This window comes from Squalius cephalus, assembly GCF_949319135.1.
Source record: "Squalius cephalus genome assembly, chromosome: 25".
Classification (NCBI taxonomy): domain Eukaryota; kingdom Metazoa; phylum Chordata; class Actinopteri; order Cypriniformes; family Leuciscidae; genus Squalius; species Squalius cephalus.
Window position 1 is genome coordinate 6,973,506 of NC_137146.1, and position 20,697 is coordinate 6,994,202.

A 20,697-nucleotide genomic window follows, 5' to 3' on the forward strand; every position below is an offset into this window, starting at 1 on the left:
ATGTACATGAGGAATGACACAAGTTATTTTTGAACATGTTTATTCTTTCACCTTAATTTGTCACATTATGCCATTTGCCTCAATAAAGCAATATGCTCATTTTGATCCATAATCATTTTGTATGTCCCTTCTTCTTCAGTTCAGTTTGTAGGCATATGCCTTCCCTATTTATCATTTAATGTTATTTTTTACAACAAAATCATAGGTTTAGTGCACTAGAAAGCACACAGAATGCTTTTAAAGATTTCACATATTTCTTATTAATGTAAGTACTGAAATTAAAAAATATATGTTCCATGAAAAAAATGTTAAATGAATAGACTCTTTTCCTCTTTGAAAAGTGTATCATGGACATTGACTAATTAATTTTCATGAGCTACGTCTTCGTCCCGCCCCGCGCGCGTTGCATCCTGGGTGAAACGGAAGTAGTGGTGCACGTTGACATTGCAGAGCGTCCGATCCACACATAAGAGCCTCAGAAAGGTGAGTTATGCTCTCACATCTGTAGACCTTCAGGAATCGAGATTGTTATGTGAAAATATTTAAAAAGCTGGTTGTTATAATGGAGTTTGTAGTGGAATATGTGATTTGGTATTCAGTTATATTGTTACATGACTGTATGAATGATGTTATGTAACTTATTTTGTAACTCTTACATTTTAGGATTTGTCTCTTAAAGATCACTTTTAAGAATAGTAAAAGGTGTAATAGTTCACCCGAAACAACATTGTAATATTGTTCTGAATGTGTATGACAGAATATTTACGATGTTATTTTACAAACTATGAAATTGAATGGTGACCAGCTCCAAAAATGGCAATTTCATACCATTTATGGCATATATTCCAAGTCATCTGAAACATTATGATAGCTTTGCATGATGGATAGATATTTTGCCTATATTCAAATATGACACATCAAACTCTCACGTGAGGTTTGACATAAATTATTCCAAATGTCACTTCTTTTCATAACTAAAAACAACACCAAATTTGATGCACATATTAACCCCCCACAAATTAGACTTAAGAGCAGAAGATTGAATATGATCAAATTTACTATTTTATGGAAACTGTATGTTCCTTTTTTTGTCAGGAGAAAGTATACAGCTGTGGAACAACATGAATATTAATAAACAATTTAATTTGTGTGTGCATGTTTGTGAACTATTCCATTAAAGGTATAGTTCACCTAAAAATAAAAAAATCTCTCATCATTTACTCACCCTCAAGTTGTTCCAAACCTGTATGAATTTATTTCTTCTGCCGAACAAAAGAAGATATTTTGAAGAATGTGGGTAATCAAACAGTTGATGGACCTCATTGACTTCCATAGTGTTAAAAAGATATATACTATGGACGTCACTGTGAACTGTCCCTTTAACATCATTCAGCAATAGGCTGTATTTTTAAATATTTAAAGTCATGTGATATAGATTTTGAACAGCATAACACAAGTAATGATGCGACAGGGTGTCCTCGATCTCTTCAGCACTGGTGTTTGTCATGGGTGCATCCGTATCCAGTCTTGCCCCCAATATCCGGGCAGAGTCTGCAATGTCAGCGGCTCATTTTGGTGGGGCGACCCCACCCCCTGGGTGTCCCATGCATCAAGAGATCCCTAAAAGTGAGTCATACTCCATCTGTTATCATGAGCTGTATATCAGAGGACTGTATGTAGGCTAATAATGTGCAATATAAACCCAGGCTCTCCTCCTCCTGAGTGCCCGATGCATCAGGCTCAGACGTCTCCGTCGACTTCGGAGACGACTCCGGCCAGCCCAGCGCACCAGGAGAGAGCGTACGAGTTTGTCGAATGTCCCATGAGAGCTTCTGAAGGAGCTGTCGATCCCACAAATATGGTGAGATGGGCACTTCCCTGAATAAGATGATGCTTTTTTTGATTTTTGGCTTGTGTGTATTAATGTTGCTTTTCTGTGTACCACAGATGCCCCCTCCAAACCAGGTGCCCGCCTCGGACCAGCCATTCCCTTTGTCCATCAAAAGAGAGGAGTCTAAAATCCCTCGAGCAGGCTCGGAACAGAACTGGGTCTATCCTTCTGAACAGATGTTCTGGAATGCCATGCTGCGGAAGGGGTGAGTTTCGGCGTGCTGTACTTTGTACAAAAGTATACGCTTGTGTAAAGATCTAAATCCATGTTTTACAACCATGATTTGGAGAACTGATATGTCATTTGGCTTAGTTTCAGGAAGTATGTGAGTGCTGTAACTTGATTAACCAGATAGAAAATATTGTACATTATTCTCCAATGTCAAGAAAGAGACATCAACAGTGGTTTTGCATGAGCTAGGGTGTATGCACTACCGTTCAAATGTTTGGGGTCAGTAAGATTTATTTTAATGTTATAATGTTAGAAGTCTCTTATGCTTATGTAAGATTATAACACAATGCTGCATTTATTTGATGAAATATACAGTAAAACTGTAATAATGTGAAATATTATTACAATTTAAAATAACTGTTTTCTATTTTATTATATTTTAAAATATTAGTTTAATTTAATTTAAAATAAGTAATTTATTGGGATTGCAAAGCTGCCTATAGTCCAGTATTCAGTGTCATCACTTAGTCCTTCAGAAATCATTCTAATAATCTATCACTTTTGATCAATTTAATACATCCTTGCTGAATAATAATTTTCCACAAAAAAAAAAAAAAAAAAAAAAAAATATATATATAATATATATATATAATATATATATATATATATATTATAATTTAATTATTATTCATAAATTATTAAATAAAAGCTTTGTTTTAAAATAAATATATATATATATATATATATATATATATATATGTGTGTGTAAAATGTTAAAAAATAATAACCAACAATAACAACAGCCTGTAAGGAGTGTGTCTATGATTCTTTAAAAATGCTGTCTATGTAGGGAGCACACTAAGTTTTGGAACAGAGCTATTGTTTAAGGTACTTTGCAGACAAGACATGCTCGTTTTTTTTTCTTTTCTTCATGAATTACTGTTAATAGCTAATTGCTATTTGTTGTTTTGCTAGGTGGCGCTGGAAGGATGACAGTCTTGATCCCAAAGACATGACCAATATAATCAAGATCCACAATCGTAACAACGATCAAGCCTGGCAGGAAATCCTGAAGTGGGAAGCCCTTCATGCCAGGTGACTGCAACACAACTCTCATTTCCACATGATCAGTGATTGAAATCACTTTACTGTATGATTCAGAGAGCAAAGTGTTTTTTTAATTAAAAGAAGTTAATACATTTATTCAGCAAGGATGCATTCAACTGATCAATAGAGACACTAAAGACATTTATAATTTTACAAAAGATTTCAATTTCAAATGAATGCTGTTCTTTTGAACTTTATATTCATCAAAGAATCTTAAAAAAATATATCACAGGATTAAATTATATTTCAAAATATTAAAATCGAAAACTACGAAAGCTTGTTTGCGGCATGGAATAGAAAATAAAAAAAGGTAATTATGACTTTTTAATCACAAAATTCAGACTTTATAACTCACAATTCCAAGGGTGAATCTCACAATTCTGAGAAAAAAGAAGTCATAAACAAAAGATAACTCTGACTTTTTATCTCACAATTCTGACTTTGTTTCTCATAACTGTGATATATAAACTCTAAATTGCGGGAAAAAAAGTCTGAATTGTGAGGAAAAAAGCCGCAATTAAATTTTTTATTTCATGGCGGAAACGAGTTTCCATAGAAAAGGGATTTTAAATAATTGAAATATTTAACAATATCAGTGTTTTTGCTGTAGTTTTGATCAAACAAATCCAGTCTTGGTGAGTATAACAGACTTTGTGCTGTACTACAATGTGTTCCAATGCAGTTTTTATATTGTTAACACAAATAAAAGCTGCATCATCACCTCTGCAGCCCTGTTGCTGCCAGATAAACGAGGTGATAATATTGTGTTAGTCGCCTTCTGTTTGTCATTTGATGGTCACTGGCAGTGTGATCTGCTTTGTTTTTACAAACTGCCAAGTATGCAAGAATGATCATAGCGCCCTAGACTACTGTTAGTTTCAAACACATGTTTGTTTCTGGCAGCGAGTGTCCATGCGGTCCATCTCTGAAAAGATTCGGGGGCAAAGCCAAAGAGTTTTCACCCAGAGCCAGAATACGTCACTGGATGGGGTGAGATATAAAAGTGAATCCCAAAGGATCTTTCTCATGTTGTTTAATACACTGCAGAGTGCTTGATTTCTCTCTGCTAACTCTCTCTGTAGATATGAATTGCCGTTCGACCGACATGATTGGATTGTAGATCGTTGCGGAAAGGAAGTCCGCTATGTCATTGACTACTACGACGGGGACATCGATAAAGACACCTACCAGTTCTCCATCCTGGACGTGCGTCCGGCCATCGATTCTATGGGGGCCGTCTGGGATCGGATGAAGGTTGCCTGGTGGCGCTGGACATCGTAGAATCCATCCTAGCATAGTTTTATCGTTTCTGCACCACTATAAGACATTGGTACCAAAATACTAGAAATTCGACATTCTCTGAGATTGGTTGTTCCTCAACTTTCTTTGAGTTCTGACTTTAACATGAATCCTTGCAAGTTATTGCACATTGAGAAAATTGCAGGTTGTTAATTTCCTCTGCTGGAGAGCAAAATAAATCAGTGTTGGTTTTTTTTTTCTGCTGATGAAGTTTCTGAATTCATCGTTGGCAATCATCTCTTTTTCTACTTTTTGAGTGATGGTTATTAAATTGAAAGCTCGCTATCTGATCTTACCCAGAGGTCAAACATATCTGCTGGCTGTTTTTCTCTTTCAAAGGCTAGTTATTGAGTGTTTTAGTTCATATGCAGAGCGATTGGCAGCTGTTAGTGTTTGTAGCTTGGTGAAACGGTTTGGTGGTCTTTGCTCATGAATTGATCTTATGATGAATCATATAAAATTGTGGCTTTTTTATTAAAAAAGCCCATGTTCAGCTCTTCCATAATCATCCTGCTATCAGGTTCAGTTTTAAAATGTTATTTATTTTGCGCAAACTGCTTTTTTGTCTGTGTGTATGCTAATGTGTTGCTGACTGTGCTCTTTGAGTGAGTGTCCCTGAAAAAAGAAAATCTCTAAATACAATTTGTAACCCATTTCTATTGTTTTAAATCTGATCTTTACCAACAATTCCAAAAAGTAAATCAACAGTGTTCAAATACACGTTTCTCATAGTTTTGCTTGGGTGTCTGCTCTTCATTTCTGCCACTTTCCAGATCACACCAGCAGGTGGTACACTTTCCTCAGAAAATGTATTTTCTTTCATTATTGTGATGTTTAATACTGATAATCTCCAAAGTCACCTATGATTTATAAGAGTTAAGGATGAAATTTAACTAACTTTTTAACTTTTTTTTTAAGCGTCCTATGAAATAATCATGAATCATTGGTTGGTTTGTGGAGTTCACCGAAATTTAGGTCAGTCAGTTTAGCACTTACAGACTAAATGCTGACTTCACGTGCTATCAGAAATTTCCTACTTCCCACTTCTAAAGTCGCGGTTATGAGTTCATCTCATTCAAGTGCTTTGTTGTCGGAAAGAACAAGAACCATACAGGGCAGGTTTATTCAATACGCCATTTTAATTATTATTTTGATATAGGGGTCAAAATAATAATTAGATTTTTTACGTCTATCTTTAAATAATACTGTAACTGAACTACTAACATTTACCCTGGTTTCACGGACAAGAGACTAAAATGCATGTTTGAGCTGGTTTAACTGAAAGCAACTTGCACGCACATATCTTGTGCGAAGTGATCATGCAAGTGACATTGGTTTGTCTCAAGATAGTAAGGCTTGTTTATAAAATCTACTTAACTGTCCTAATTGAACTAAAGCCTAATCCTGTCTTAATCTTGTTTGTGAAACCGAGCTATAGTGTGTTTAAGTCAGTGTATGTAAATAGCCCTTAATTTGGACCCTTTTGGCTTTCTGTAGTCCAATGTGTTGCACACTGACAGTTTTATATTACAATGAGTAATTCATTTTTAAGTTGGTTTAGTGGTTAGCATGATGCTACATTGAGCATTTCTGAGATAAGTAGTTAGATTTGCCAATGCCTAAAACTACAGGCTTCTAATTTAGACTGGATTGAAATATGTGACCACATCTAGAATTATAGTAAAAAGGTCAAAGAACACAATATTTTTTCCTAACTGTTATTATTGTTAGCTGTGCTTTTGCACCTGGTATTACAGACCTCCTTGAATCCTTTGCCCATAGTAAAATACAGATAGAAACAAAAACAACAGCTTCACATGATGGCACTTGGTGTTTAACAGTATATTTACCCTAAAGGTGATGAAGTCAATCCTGTGAGAGCTTTTTGAAGCCCCAAGAGGAGAAGCAGGTTCCTCATATCTGTGAGTAGGTGTGGGAAATAAATCTACACTCGCGGCCCAGAATAACCTCATCCTCTGGGGGTAAGTTTCCATCTCTCCATCCTTTAGATGGAAATCTGATTTTGCTAAGTTTTAAGAGCAGTTTTAATTGTGACTGATCTCTCAGCAGTCCAGCATTTTTAGACTATGATTATGCTATATTTTGGGGTCCATTGAGTTTATTTAGCTGCCCTGGTCTTTTGAATAATGTATGTGTGGCGACAAAGATACTGTATGTTTGTATTAGTTTTTTTTGTCAGGGCTTCTGTTTGGCAGGGAACCAGACAAGCCCCTTGTAGTGCACAGAACAGATATACAAACAGCCCGTGGCAGTCGAGTCTGGCGGGGGGATTCAAACCCCCTGCAATCCCTCCAGTCTGTTTCATTTACATACCAAAAGATGCCCAGCTGTGCCAAGTAACAGGCCTTGTCTGGATTGCAGAACTGTAACATTAACTATGGGAAGGAGTAACAGTTGGAAAGTTTCTAGCTAGCGGGTCAGTGGTGGTCCTGACCTGACATGGACGTTCAGATGTTGGCTGATGTGTTTGCTATTGTATTGATTGCAAATGCTGATGATTTTGGAAAAGCTTTTGGTTTGCCGATTCGGTCTCACTTACTGTATTTTAAAGGCTCAGTTATGACGAGCTTGTCTAAAAGTGACCCGTTAGAAATACATGAAGCCTAAGTTCGTCGTATAAAGCGATCGTATCTCTTCAGAAAATTTGGACTAAACCGCTCAATTCATATGGATTAGTTTTACGATCTCTTTATGAACTTTTCTAAGGGTCAAAGTGGTAGTTGCGTAGCTGTCAATGGAGGGACCGAAAGCTCTCAGATTTCATCAAAAAGATCTTTATTTGTGTTCTGAAGATGAACGAAAGTCTTACGTGTTTGGAACGACATGAGGATGGTTAATGACAGAATTTAAATTTGTGGGTGTACTGTTCCTTTAAGCCTGGTCTGTGAAACCAGGCTATTGAATCTTTAGGCCGCACTTCAAAATGTATAAATGTCATTGAATTATATAAATCCATGTGGCATTTTTTCGAAGGAAGGATAGTGCAAGCACACTTTCATTCATTTTTAAGTGGCATAAGTGTCGAAATTGGTTTTAGGGTCACTACATATTTATACAAAATATGTATCTGCCCTATCTGGAGCAGTGAGAAAAGCTGTCGCAGTGAATCCATGTAATGTTGTGTCTTCTCCCCAGTTTTAGTGAAATTGCTTGTTTATCAGCAACTGTTTTAAATGCAAATCCCATGCATGATTTGCATCTGGACCACTTCTCCCACACACTTTACCGTAAACACACATCAGTAAAAAAACACACACACACTGAATAGGTAATTGTGCTCTTCTACATGATAATAATAAAGAAAAGAGCATTATGCTAAAACAAAATGAATGCACGCAGAGTGTTTAAGGGCTGTCAGTCTGGGGCCTACAACAGGAAGACAAGAGTCCCATAGGAAGCTTTACTGCACTTAAGAGTTTTATTTGAAAGTAAAATGTAGTAACCATGGAGACAATTTTATGACACCCCACTACCATTTTGTACAATCAGTGTGAGTTTATTCTGCACACATCATGCATTTTGTTTTGCAGTTATATTATACATCAGGTTTTTTTTTCAATTACAGTTCTCAGTAAAGGTTTCAGTAGTCGAAATATTCTATGAAATTACAAAAGCAATGTTTATTTCAAGAATTTCAGGAAAAGTAATTCTACATTTTCAAGTTAGCAGCCATAATACCTTTCAAAAGTAATAATATACCTTGTCAAAATAACAATAAATCCTAAATTGTCTCTCTGCTGATTTATACAATATAAAACTAGGTACAATTTATTCAATTCTAATTTATTTAGAGCTTATTTAAATAGTTCCAAAGCAGATTAAAACGAAACGGATCAACAGCTAAAAATACTTAACTTAATAAACTGTAGTGGCCAAAAGTAATGTCTGGCATAGAAAAATGTACATCTTGTAACAAGCGTATTGTGGAGTTAATAGTTTTATTTTGGATATCGCAAATTAATGTAACATGCCAAATTGTGCGGACATAATTTGTTGGCCAGGATGTCATACAAAGAAATGATATACACGTGCAAAAACAAGAGAGAACCAACAAAATATTACAAATATTAAAAACCAATAACCCTTCTGGACACACACACACACTTGTTATTTCGTCTGTTTACATCTTGTATTTGAAGTGTGTAGCAAAATAATACTTATGGTGCTTATAGCGGTGTGATTTAACTCTGTGACTTATTTTTTCTTATCTGCTTTGCCCAAAATTTGTCAATTTCCTCTAGCCAAATACGTGCAGTTCCATGCAACAAGGAAAAGCAAGGCCCCAGAATTAGAAAAGAGAAATTCATCCTTGACACGAGAAAGTTTGGGAAGTCTTTAAGGCGTTTACAACATCAAGTCAGTCCGAGCAGCCCTTAGGCTGCAGAAATCCAAAGACGTCAACATTCAACATCCAGTCTGACTTCCTCACCTCAGATAATTTATGCACACAGCACACCGCCAGAGGGCTTTTGAATACATTAGGCGCCACGACTGGACCTCACACTGTTAGTTTATGTGTGCACCACAGGTCACGTTCTGAAAGGACCCGAGTAGTTTGTGGCCAAAGGATTGGCATGGATCCATCTCAGACGACCCTCAGGGGAGATTTGATACGCAGCCCACTGGAAAAAGAGAGAGAGAGAGAGAGAGCCTTCCACAAGGCCTAATCAAAGCGGTTTCAATTTGTGCCGTGGGCTTATCGCAGCACTGGAAGTGATGAGTTCTTGACTTTTATAGTGCAGTCAACCAGCACGCTGAGATAGGCAGGCCTTCTGCATTGTTTTTTAATGAGCTCTGATGGAAACAGGTAGAAAACGAAGCAGCTTAATAAGTGCAGGGAGGAAACCAGCCCATGCATAATGACTATTGCAATGATCAGACATCTCACACTCCACCCAGATCAATAAACCCACCCTCACTTGGGGCTTCTTATCGCGCTCAGAAAAGATGGAATATCAGCAGCTGTAGAATAATTGTTTCGATTGTTTGCGCCATCGTGACCTCATTTTCTGTCTCATCACGATTGGATGGATGTTCATCCTGTCTGATTGGCTTTGCTCATGACCCAAAACATACTCCTCTCCTACACTAATTATTTCTTAGATTAGTTGTTGAAGTAATCAAATGTAACCAGACGTTTGGAGCCCCACTGCTTCATGATTTTGTGCGAGAGAACGTTTCTGAAACTGAGATAAGGATTATGGATGTTATAGTTATTTGATTTGACCGCCTGTCATCGGGCTTAAAGTACTAGTTACAATTCTGTCATTGTTTACTCACTCTAATGTCGTTTTAAACTACTTTTGACCATGGCAAATGGATCACTGAGTCAATGAGTTGAATTCGACAATAGAATCAGTCCGATTAATGAACGAATCATTCAGACAGGTTGTGTGAACTGAATCAGTGATTCAATGAAAATATTTGATTCACACATTAATTTGCATATACACTCACCTAAAGGATTATTAGGAACACCTGTTCAATTTCTCATTAATGCAATTATCTAATCAACCAATCACATGGCAGTTGCTTCAATGCATTTAGGGGTGTGGTCCTGGTCAAGACAATCTCCTGAACTCCAAACTGAATGTCAGAATGGGAAAGAAAGGTGATTTAAGCAATTTTGAGCGTGGCATGGTTGTTGGTGCCAGACGGGCCGGTCTGAGTATTTCACAATCTGCTCAGTTACTGGGATTTTCACGCACAACCATTTCTAGGGTTTACAAAGAATGGTGTGAAAAGGGAAAAACATCCAGTATGCGGCAGTCCTGTGGGCGAAAATGCCTTGTTGATGCTAGAGGTCAGAGGAGAATGGGCCAACTGATTCAAGCTGATAGAAGAGCAACTTTGACTGAAATAACCACTCGTTACAACCGAGGTATGCAGCAAAGCATTTGTGAAGCCACAACACGCACAACCTTGAGGCGGATGGGCTACAACAGCAGAAGACCCCACCGGGTACCACTCATCTCCACTACAAATAGGAAAAAGAGGCTACAATTTGCACAAGATCACCACAATTGGACAGTTGAAGACTGGAAAAATGTTGTCTGGTCTCGATTTCTGTTGAGACATTCAGATGGTAGAGTCAGAATTTGGCGTAAACAGAATGAGAACATGGATCCATCATGCCTTGTTACCACTGTGCAGGCTGGTGGTGGTGGTGTAATGGTGTGGGGGATGTTTTCTTGGCACACTTTAGGCCCCTTAGTGCCAATTGGGCATCGTTTAAATGCCACGGCCTACCTGAGCATTGTTTCTGACCATGTCCATCCCTTTATGACCACCATGTACCCATCCTCTGATGGCTACTTCCAGCAGGATAATGCACCATGTCACAAAGCTCGAATCATTTCAAATTGGTTTCTTGAACATGACAATGAGTTCACTGTACTAAAATGGCCCCCACAGTCACCAGATCTCAACCCAATAGAGCATCTTTGGGATGTGGTGGAACGGGAGCTTCGTGCCCTGGATGTGCATCCCACAAATCTCCATCAACTGCAAGATGCTATCCTATCAATATGGGCCAACATTTCTAAAGAATGCTTTCAGCACCTTGTTGAATCAATGCCACGTAGAATTAAGGCAGTTCTGAAGGCGAAAGGGGGTCAAACACAGTATTAGTATGGTGTTCCTAATAATCCTTTAGGTGAGTGTATATTTTGCATATATAATTACATTTTCCAGTTTAAATTGTGGAGAAAGAAAAGAAATGCCATATAAAAACCCTCCAATAAAGTTTCTTTTCCACTGATCTTCACATGACCATACGTCTAATCGCACACATCCTTCTCTCTTTTTTTATTTTTTTTTAGCTTCCAGCGTGTTTTAGTTGAATTAATCCTTGATGTTGAATTAAAATGAGCTCTTTTGGGTGTCTGAAGAGCACAGTGGATTAATTATACCCGTCTCATTGTAATGGCCGACCATGGTGCTCCTATCTGGCCATGAGTGGTAATAGCTTTTGATGATGATCTTTTATCCAATTACTGGCTGGTGACCTGAGAGGCTACCTGTGTTTGTGGGCTCAGGTTGGATTCATTAGTGGGATAAATCCGCTCCTGACCTGCTGGATTGGACTGGATTTTGAGGGCCACGGGAGAGGACGAGAGCCGGTGTTTTCTCAGGAAAAGGAAACGTGAGATTGACACCCCTCCCCCCAATTCCCAGATATCAGCTCTGTGGCTGTGATAAATGATAAAGGCTGAAGGAACCTCTGACCCTATTCAACAGGGACCCAGTCAGATAGACAGAGAGATAGACCACCGAAGACAAACAGCACAATAGAGAGGAGGAAAGACACTCCTGCTCCCTCAGGTTAGGAGCCCCAGTGGCCCCCGGGAGGAAAGATGTACACACAGCCATTTCCGAGCACGGCTGCTATTATCTCCGCAGGTCTTAAATAATAACAGTGTGTGTGAGAGACACAGGCTGTGGGGAGATTACTGTAATCAGACGATAAAGTACATGAACGGACGCCCTGCGGCACGTCAGTAGGTGGGATTCTGGATGTTTGGCTTCCCAGAACGATTTTAAACTCAAAACCAACCTTTTCTGATAAGGTTCAACTCATTTTCTCAGCTCTACATCGAAGCAGAATGAAAACTTTTAACTTTTGAGTGTAGATTTCTGCTGTTCTCTGTGAAATGACTGTAGATGGATGGCCTTTAAAATGGTGTGGGTGGATTATTGTGCTTTATTAAGTGGGTTTTTTTTTTAGAAACACTTGAGAAATGATTACGGTTTTAAAGTTAGTGTTTTGTTTACATCAAGTTCTCTGCGTGGCTTCATTAGTTAGGTTATTAGCTTTTTTCTCATTAAAAACATATCATAATGAATAAAATATTTTAAACAAAGTTGTGAGAAAAACTAATCATCTAGATTTCTGCAGTAATGGCCTTTAAATATACAATGACCTCAGAAGTATCTGGACACCCTTAATCATGCCTAAAATGTATAGATGTCATTGCATTAGGTAACAACATATCAAAACTGCAGACCGGCCATGGTTATTATAGTTAACTAAAACTAAAACCATTAAAAACAAAAAAAACTGTTACTCGAAGTAAAACAAAATATTAAAAAAACTTAAACCTTCATTTAGTTGAATTTGACGTGCTAAAACTGAAATAAAAATTAATAAAACCATATAAATACAGAAAAAACAAAGTTTTACAAAGGGTTTTAACCAACTTTTCAGTGACTATTTTAGTAGAAGTAGTTTTATAATGTGCTTGTGCTATCTTTCTTTAAAATAAATGACACAAACTAATTCAAATAAATGTATTTATTTAAAAGAAGAAAATAAATGTATTTAAAAAAATAAATAGAAAATAAAAAATGTGGTTTGATATTAAATTAAAATTCATACATTTTAAGTGTGCAAACACTTTTGAAGCCACTAGTAGTAATTCAATAAGTACAAGCAACACATTTTTTCAGTAAAAATAAGAGAGAATGCAATGGTGCTGAATTGCCTTGGTCTGCCTGATTATAGACTGAATTATGCTTTAAAAAGCATTGTTTAAGTTAAAACATGTCCTCTAAGGTGCAATTTGGAGGGTTTACAAATTTCTTCTCACAGCTGTGTGTATTTTAAAGCCATTTCTTGAATAATGTAGAAATATTGAGAAGTATAATAGCATTTCTGTGGAGTTTGGAGTCTCACTGTGTTTTTTATACTGGTAGTGTGCAGTTTAGTGCACTTACAAGTCAGTCCCCTGGCCTTGTCAAATTATCATTACGGTTTCTTAATTACAAAAACAGCCAGATTACAGTAGCTCATTAGCATGCACCCTGTGCACTCATGAAATATGTATCAAAGTTGTGCAGATGTCTTGTATTCACTCAGTCGAGGCAGGTTGTAACGAGACAAACACCTGCATTTGCTTAATGAGGCTGCATATATTGGATGCAATATATTTTATTGTTGAAATTTGTGTCAAATCAAACACTACAGTATTTTGCCACATTCTTGTGAATGACATATGCCATGGTCAGATTGCATTTTAACCTCAAATTATGAATAAAACGGTTTCTTCTCTGCACTTTTATGTAATAATGCATATTCAGGACTTTTAGTGCACGATTTCTTTGAGCTGTAGTGTTGCACATGAGCCACAAGAGGACACCGTTGCCCTTTAACAAAGTGACCGCTTTCTCTTTGCGTGGGTGAATGTGTCACATCTGATCATAAGTCCCTTTAAATATAAACTCAAATTAATGAGAGTAGATAGACACATTATGCACTGAATTATGCTTAATTGGGCTTCTTTAAATAACACTTACTGTCAGACTGTGTATAAGCCTGTAGAAATGTTTATTTCTGCCTTCCTCCACTCTTGCATGAAGTGATGGGGTCTTCTGTCAGCGAATTAACCGAGCTGTCATTAGCAATATGATTAAGCTTATCAAATACGCATTTCTTTATTTGTCCCTTTTGCTTTGGTTTTGATTTGTACTCTTATCAACCACACTCTTTGCAACTTCTTAAAAGGTTAAATTTCTTCGATTCGATTGTGTTTCGGGTTATTTAAAGTGTTAGCTCACCAAAAAAGGAAAATTCTGTCATCATTTACTCACCTTCAAATCGTCCCGAACCCGTAAGACTTTCGTTGATCTTTTGCCGGAACACAAATGAAGACATTTTTAATGAAATCTGAGAGCTTTCTGTCCCTCCATTGAGGACAGTCCACGCAACTACCACTTTGACTCTTCAAAAAGTTCATAAAGAGATCGTAAAATGAATCCATATGAATCAAAATTTTCTGAAGAGATTTGATCGCTTTATATGATGAACAAATTGAATGTAGGCTTTTAATCACATATAAACAGTGATCAGCGAACATTAACAGAAGCTTGATCAAACCTGCTGGATCTGCGAGAACAAACCTCTTGCGGAAGCTCAAACGTGCTGCGTAACACAAGAATGAACTTTGTCGGTTCTCGCACGTCAAGTGAACATGCTTGAGCTTCCGTTTACCACAACTGATGTGTGAGTTGATGAATGTTTATATGTGAATAAAAGCCTAAATTCAATCTGTTCATCCTATAAAGCGATCGAGTCTCTTCTGAAAATTTGAACTAAACCGCTCAATTCATATGGATTAGACAATCTCTTTATGAACTTTTTGAAGTGTCAAAGTGTCAATTGCGTAGCTGTCAACGGAGGGACAGAAATCTCTCAGATTTCATCAAAAAGATCTTCATTTGTGTTCCGAAGATGAACCAAAGTCTTACGGGGTTTGGAACGACATGAGGGTGAGAAATTAATGATTTTCATTTGTGGGTGCACTATCCCTTTAAGTGTTCTTTGCTTTTTCAGGTTTTGCCACAACAAACATGTTTCTTGGCTCTTGAATTGTATTGAATTGTGGTGTTTCCTCTCTCTGCGTTGCGCTTTCTCTGTTTCTTGGCTGACACATGCAGTGGCCTCTGTTTGTTTGGCACCGTGCCCTTGCATGGCCAAGCTCAGCCCTGGGTCTGTTGCATTAAGGCCAGAAATCTTGACCCTGTAATTCCCAGAGCGTGCAGCTGAGATCAGGCTCCGAGGGGACAGAGTACAGGCGTGATCAGATCTGCAAGAGAGTGCAAGTGAGCAGAAAAACGGTTTACAGATGTAGAAGTCAAAAAGACTTTGACAGAAAAGAGCCAGATTGACTCACAAAGGTTCATAAAGAGGAAAAGGACTGGTTAGTGTGGTAAAGCGTGGTAGCGTTGTTATAATGTTTTACTCGATCAAATAAATTGGGCATAAGAAACTTCTTTCAAAAGCATTAACAAATACTACTGACCCATTAGCATAAATGTCACATTCTTTTGTCAGATGTTTTCTATAAGGTCTGCTCTATTGAAATAAAACAGTGATGTATGTTTTCCAACTAACACTGCAGCCCTCAATAAAAAAAAGTCTCAAAATCGCCTCAATCACACTATTCCCTTAATATCGTCCATTTGTGAATGAAAACGAGTGAGTGAATTCGGACAATGAGTGCGCCAGAAGAGTTGTCACACAGTGCATTATGAGTATTCTCTAGTCTCGACGTTGAACGCACATCGCTTGTACACTCGTTTTTGTGGTGCATTGAATGAGTGCACTCAATAGCGTCCACTAGGGTCCTATTTAGTGGCCTATTTAAGGGTATATGGGGCGATTTCCAACACAGCCTTGGTTTCCATTAAAATATCTTACGGTTTTATTTGTCACAATGAAATTCAATGGTGTCCAATGTTGTTTGCACCCCACCATTTTTCAAAATATCTTCTTTTGTGTTCTACAGAAGAAAAGAAACTCATGAGGGTGAGTAAATGATGACAGAATTTTCATTTTTGGGTGAACTATCCCTTTAAGCTCGAGAGAGAATTCAACATCTGTGTTAAGGGTCTCAGCACCTTCTGGAAACTCAAATGTGTGTGTGTGTGAGAGTGTGAATCCTTTGGTTGGACATAACGTTGTCGAGCTCCTCGTTGGGTTCATCCTGCCCTTTGCTCGCTAATACTGATAGATGATGTCTGTCAGAAGGGTCAGTGCCCTCCCATCATGCATCAGAAGGCCACTGAAACAATCAATGACAAACCAATCAGAGTGACTTCATTTCACTGTGTGCAGACTCAGCCAATCAGAAAGCTGCTCTCTCTCTCTTTCTCTCTCTACTTGACAGCATTAACCTCTCATGCCACTTTTCCACCTACAGGTTGCCAATGCAAGCGCCCAATCCTGAACCGTTTCACATATTTCCACCACAGAAATGCCACTGATTCTGCAGCTCCTTAATGTCATAACTTGATATTCTGATACAATGTCTTCTCTCTGGTGATGTATGCCAGACTTCTCCAATCATTTAGTCTGCTTAAACCCCATGAAACCCCGCTCATTTTGTTCTCTTGAACACATGGAATGGAAGCGTTGCTTTATTCGCAAATGTTTTATGCGATATTCCAATCACTCTCTCTTTGCCATGTGGAGTTAGTGTGAAGTTAGCAATTTGTTCCTGCATATTCTCTGAATTTCTGCATGATTTATGCAGTGGCCAGATATTAATGTAGAGTAGTAGCATGTGTGTGCGTGAGCTTGATTAAGCATCAAGCAGATTGCAAGAGCTTTCATTATCCCTGTGTTGGGCGCCTCTGCGACCTCTCAGACAATTTTTTTTACACTTCTACAATAATCTAAGTAACATGCTCGTTTTGAACAAACATTGTTAAATGCGCAAAGGATAACACATCTCTGCTGGATCTGGTTTCTGGTCCTTTAGAAGCAGTCGAGAAAAGCTCTCTCAAACTCTGACACACACATATTAATAACGTCTGTTGCCTTTGTACTAGTCGATTTCTTAAAGTGCAATTATTTGCATAAATGTTTTGCTGATGGACATGGAGAGGAAAGATATAGCTTTTTTCCCCCTTCTTTTTTTCATTGCATAATGGCACTAATTCATTTATAAAAGAAGCAACATTAAGGTAGCATATTATGTGTCCTTAACCAAATGCAAAAATGCTGATCGTAAATGTATTATATAAAATCTTTATATAGCTTCTTATATACACTATCGTTCAAAAGTTTGAGGTTGAGGTTTTTTGAAAGAAGTCTCTCACCAAGGCTGCATTTATTTGATCAAAAATCAATATATTGAAATATTATTACAAATTAAAGGAAGTTTTATTTTATTCTAAAATGTAATTTATTTTGGACAATAAAAATTGGAACCCAAACATTTGATTTGATCCATTTACCTTAGAAAGTTGGATTTGTTCAAACTTCCCATTTAGAAAAGTGCAATAAAACGCTACAGGTCTGTAAAGCACAGAAAATGAATGTCTTTTTTTATACTTAAAATGACAAATGCAGACAAAATACAGGTCTTTAAGACCTTCTGAAAGGAATCTCAATATGCGGTGTTGCTTCTCAAGGTAATTCATCTCGTTTAAGCCATTTTAGAGCATTTAAATGGAAAATTTGTAAAATAAACTTTTTTTAACATGGGCATGTCTTTCAATAATGTTAATTTTTAGCAGCAAGGAAGCTCATGTCAAGATAAAATGACATCTTATTTGTTCTATTTGCTTACGTGACAGAGACGGTTGTAGGGCTGGTTCAGCTCAGGTAAGGGATAATTTGGGATAAAAGGGATAATATTTAACTAATATTTATAAAACTTACCTACATTCAAGTGTTAATTAAAAAAAACTTTTATTCTAGACTCATGCATTCTTTTTTTTTAAGCAGAGGCTATTCTTTTGATATTCATACAAAATATTCTGGAGGCCATGAAAGTTTTATAAAAATGGTAAAAAATGCCGCCATTGGCTGGCAACTATTAAAAAAAAAAACGCTGGTGGGGAAAGAGTTCATTGAAATAAAATAAAATATAACTATTTGATGAAAAACGTAAAAACGTTGGCAACTAATAAGTTTAGGCTGAAGTACTAAAACTAAAATTGAAATACAAAATGAATTAAAGCTAAATATAAAAACACAAAAACTACTAAAAATGAGAAAAGTGAACACACAACTGAATTACTAAATCTTAAACTAAAATTAAAATGTACTATTGTAATATAAATTAAAATTACTGAAAATATGAACTTAAAAAAACATGACTAAAGTAGCACCGCATCCAGCTGTAAGCAACCCTACAGCGACCTGGTGACCTCTAGTGATAAAACGCTTGAGAAAGCATCTTGCCCATAGTGGCACTAGACGGCTCTCTAGCTTTTCCAACAGAAGGATAGCGTCTTGATGAATCGTATTACCCTCACGCTCACCTTTAAGAGTGGAACAAAACAGCCCTGTTAGAAATGATTTTATGTCACGTTGTAATTTGTTGTGTTTTAGTCCAAGTTCCCTCGCAAAGGAGTCTGGTGTCATTAGAGCGCGACGAAAGCTGGCTCAACCCGACACCGGGGTGGAATGAGCTGTTTGAATTCTTAACAAATGTAATTTGTCAGTGTTTATTATGGCAGGTGGGGAGGCTTCGCTCGCTGAGGAGGGGGTAAATAGGTACATCCACACGGATTAGCGTTTGAGACGGTACCCTGGGCCTGGCGAGCATGAGCTGGCATCAGCCACCAACAGGCTGTTTGGAGTACAGTCTACTAAAGAGAGAGAAAGACAAAGGAAACAGAGGATCTCATGGTAAACAGGAACAGCAACAGCAAGAGATCTCCGAACAATCTCAAACTTCGGACTCCAAAGGTGACAGCAGTGTGGACATTTGGGAGGGATTAGAACCTCGTATAATCATGCTCTTAGCTGTGTGTTTGAGAGGTGTGTGTATTGGTTTTTCGCCATCATAAGTGTGTGTGTATATGTCGGCGTAAGTGTGTTTGGAGCACAGAGGGGTGGGAGGATTACAGCACTTTTTCAATTTCCTTTCCGAAGCATCGTAAGCTGTTTCTGAAAGCTCACACGGGCGGCTTGTACGAAAGCGACCTTTGCCGTGCCACGTTGAATAGAGATCAGGCCAGACCCCCACATTTCCCTGGATTAGAAAGCTCACGGGCAGCCAGTAGGACACGACACACTGAGCTGGTCATCTACTTATAGCACAGCATCTATTAGCACAGACAAAGCTATCCTCTGGGTAAACACGTCCACGATGGAGCCACTTAGTGAAGAGAGCGTCAGGGAACCGAGGGAGCATGCTTTAGTCGGCTGGAAATAAATTGACAAATCTTATGAGAAATGGAATATTGCTGTATTTATTATAAATGATTTATCCGTGCAAATTATTAGTATTATTTAAATTCGTTTGCCCTCATAGGGTGCTTCTCATTTCTTATTCGTGCATCCTCGTTCTCACCCATGATCTTAAAATCAGATGAACTTCCCTTCCCTCTTGCAACGACTTCTCCCCAGCCAACAGCAAATATGCTCAAAACTAATGTTCTTTCAAAGTTATGAACAAACATTACTTCAGTAATGTTAATAGATTGTTTGTTCAAAGTATTCTGGTCTTTAATAATGTTCTCAAAACATTAGCACAACAGCATTATTTACACATGGTTCATGCAACGTTTTTTTTGGTTGGATGTTAATCTAACATTTGTTTTAATTCTGCTACTTGTTTCAGAATGGATAGAGAACGTTCAAAAGTAAAGTTCCCATAATGTTTGTAAAATGTGAAAATTGAATTTCCCTTCACATTTGTATAACCAATATAACCAATATATACAATATTCTACAGTTTTTGGTAAATTTAAATGTAATTTAAAAGTTTGTGGTTGGTCTCTTTTTTTAAAATGTGTTTGAAAGAAGTCTCACCAAGGCTGCATTTATTTGGTCAAAAATAAAGAAAACTGTTAATCAATTTTAATTTTAAAATGTAATTTATTCCTGTGATGCAAAGCTGAATTTCCAGCATCATTACTCCAGTCTTCAGTGTCACATGATCCTTCAGAAATCATTCTAATATGCTGATTTGCTGCTCAAGAAATCAATTTTGAAAACAGTTAGATGCTTTATTTACATTTTTTTGCGATGAAAATAAAGTTAAAAATAGTTGAAATCGTATTTTTTTTGTTACAATGTGACAAAGTCGTTACTGTCATTTGTGACCCTGGACCACAAATAGCCAACAATACATTGTATGGGTCATAATTATCGATTTATGCCGAAAATCATTCGAATATTAAGTAAAGATCATGTTCCATGAAGATATTTTGTAAATTTCCAACCGTAAATATATAAAACATTTATTTTTGTGAGTGAATGCAGCACAATCGCGAACATAAATGGACAACTTTAAAGGCGATTTTCTCAATGTTCCCTCAGATTCCAGAATTTCATATAGTTGTATCTCGGCCAAATATTGTCCTATCCTAACAACCGTACATCAATGGAAAGCTTATTTATTCAGCTTTCATATGATGTATAAATCTCAATTAGACCCATATGACTGGTTTTGTGGTCCAGTGTGTCAAATTTAATGCATATTTGCTAAATAAAAGAGGTGAATGAGATTTACATTGAACAACGACTTAAATTTCGTCCTGTTCCTCCCAGAAAGCAATTGTATGACTTCATAAATGTAGAATATAGTGCACACGTTTTATGGAATACTTTTATGAAACTGCTATTTTTAATTTTTTCTGAGCTTAACAGCTTTTATTGCATGCAAAGAGCACTCTAAACATTCTAAACTTCTTGTCTGTGTTCTGCAGATTAATTAAAATCATAGCATTTTAAAATGATACGAGAGAAA

The 20,697-nt window shown here is 37.2% G+C and overlaps 2 protein-coding genes across 3 annotated transcripts in view; one reads left to right on the top strand and one right to left on the bottom strand.

The window, feature by feature from the left end:
- cpne3 (copine III) overlaps positions 1–20,697 on the bottom strand; it is a 222,531-nt gene that overhangs the window by 135,131 nt on the left and 66,703 nt on the right. The gene's annotated exons all lie outside the window — the stretch shown is intronic.
- On the top strand, positions 399–5,081 carry hccsb (holocytochrome c synthase b). Of its 2 annotated transcripts, none has more exons than XM_079862631.1 (7): positions 399–483; positions 1,472–1,626; positions 1,707–1,861; positions 1,948–2,096; positions 3,038–3,157; positions 4,073–4,159; positions 4,252–5,081. In XM_079862631.1, the coding sequence occupies exons 2-7, from the start codon at positions 1,506–1,508 to the stop codon at positions 4,448–4,450; spliced, it is 831 nt and encodes a 276-aa protein (XP_079718757.1). In that variant the 5' UTR covers positions 399–483; positions 1,472–1,505; the 3' UTR covers positions 4,451–5,081. The 2 variants fall into 2 exon arrangements, with proteins under 2 accessions (XP_079718757.1, XP_079718756.1); XM_079862630.1 differs by having other exon boundaries at positions 403–483; positions 1,492–1,626.

Coding starts and splice junctions, on each gene's coding strand:
- hccsb (XM_079862631.1), top strand. CDS start 1,506: ATGGGTGCATCCGTATCCAGTCTTGCCCCCAATATCCGGGCAGAGTCT. Junction 1,862..1,947: donor CTGTCGATCCCACAAATATG/GTGAGATGGGCA, acceptor TGTGTACCACAG/ATGCCCCCTCCAAACCAGGT. Junction 4,160..4,251: donor AGAATACGTCACTGGATGGG/GTGAGATATAAA, acceptor CTCTCTCTGTAG/ATATGAATTGCCGTTCGACC.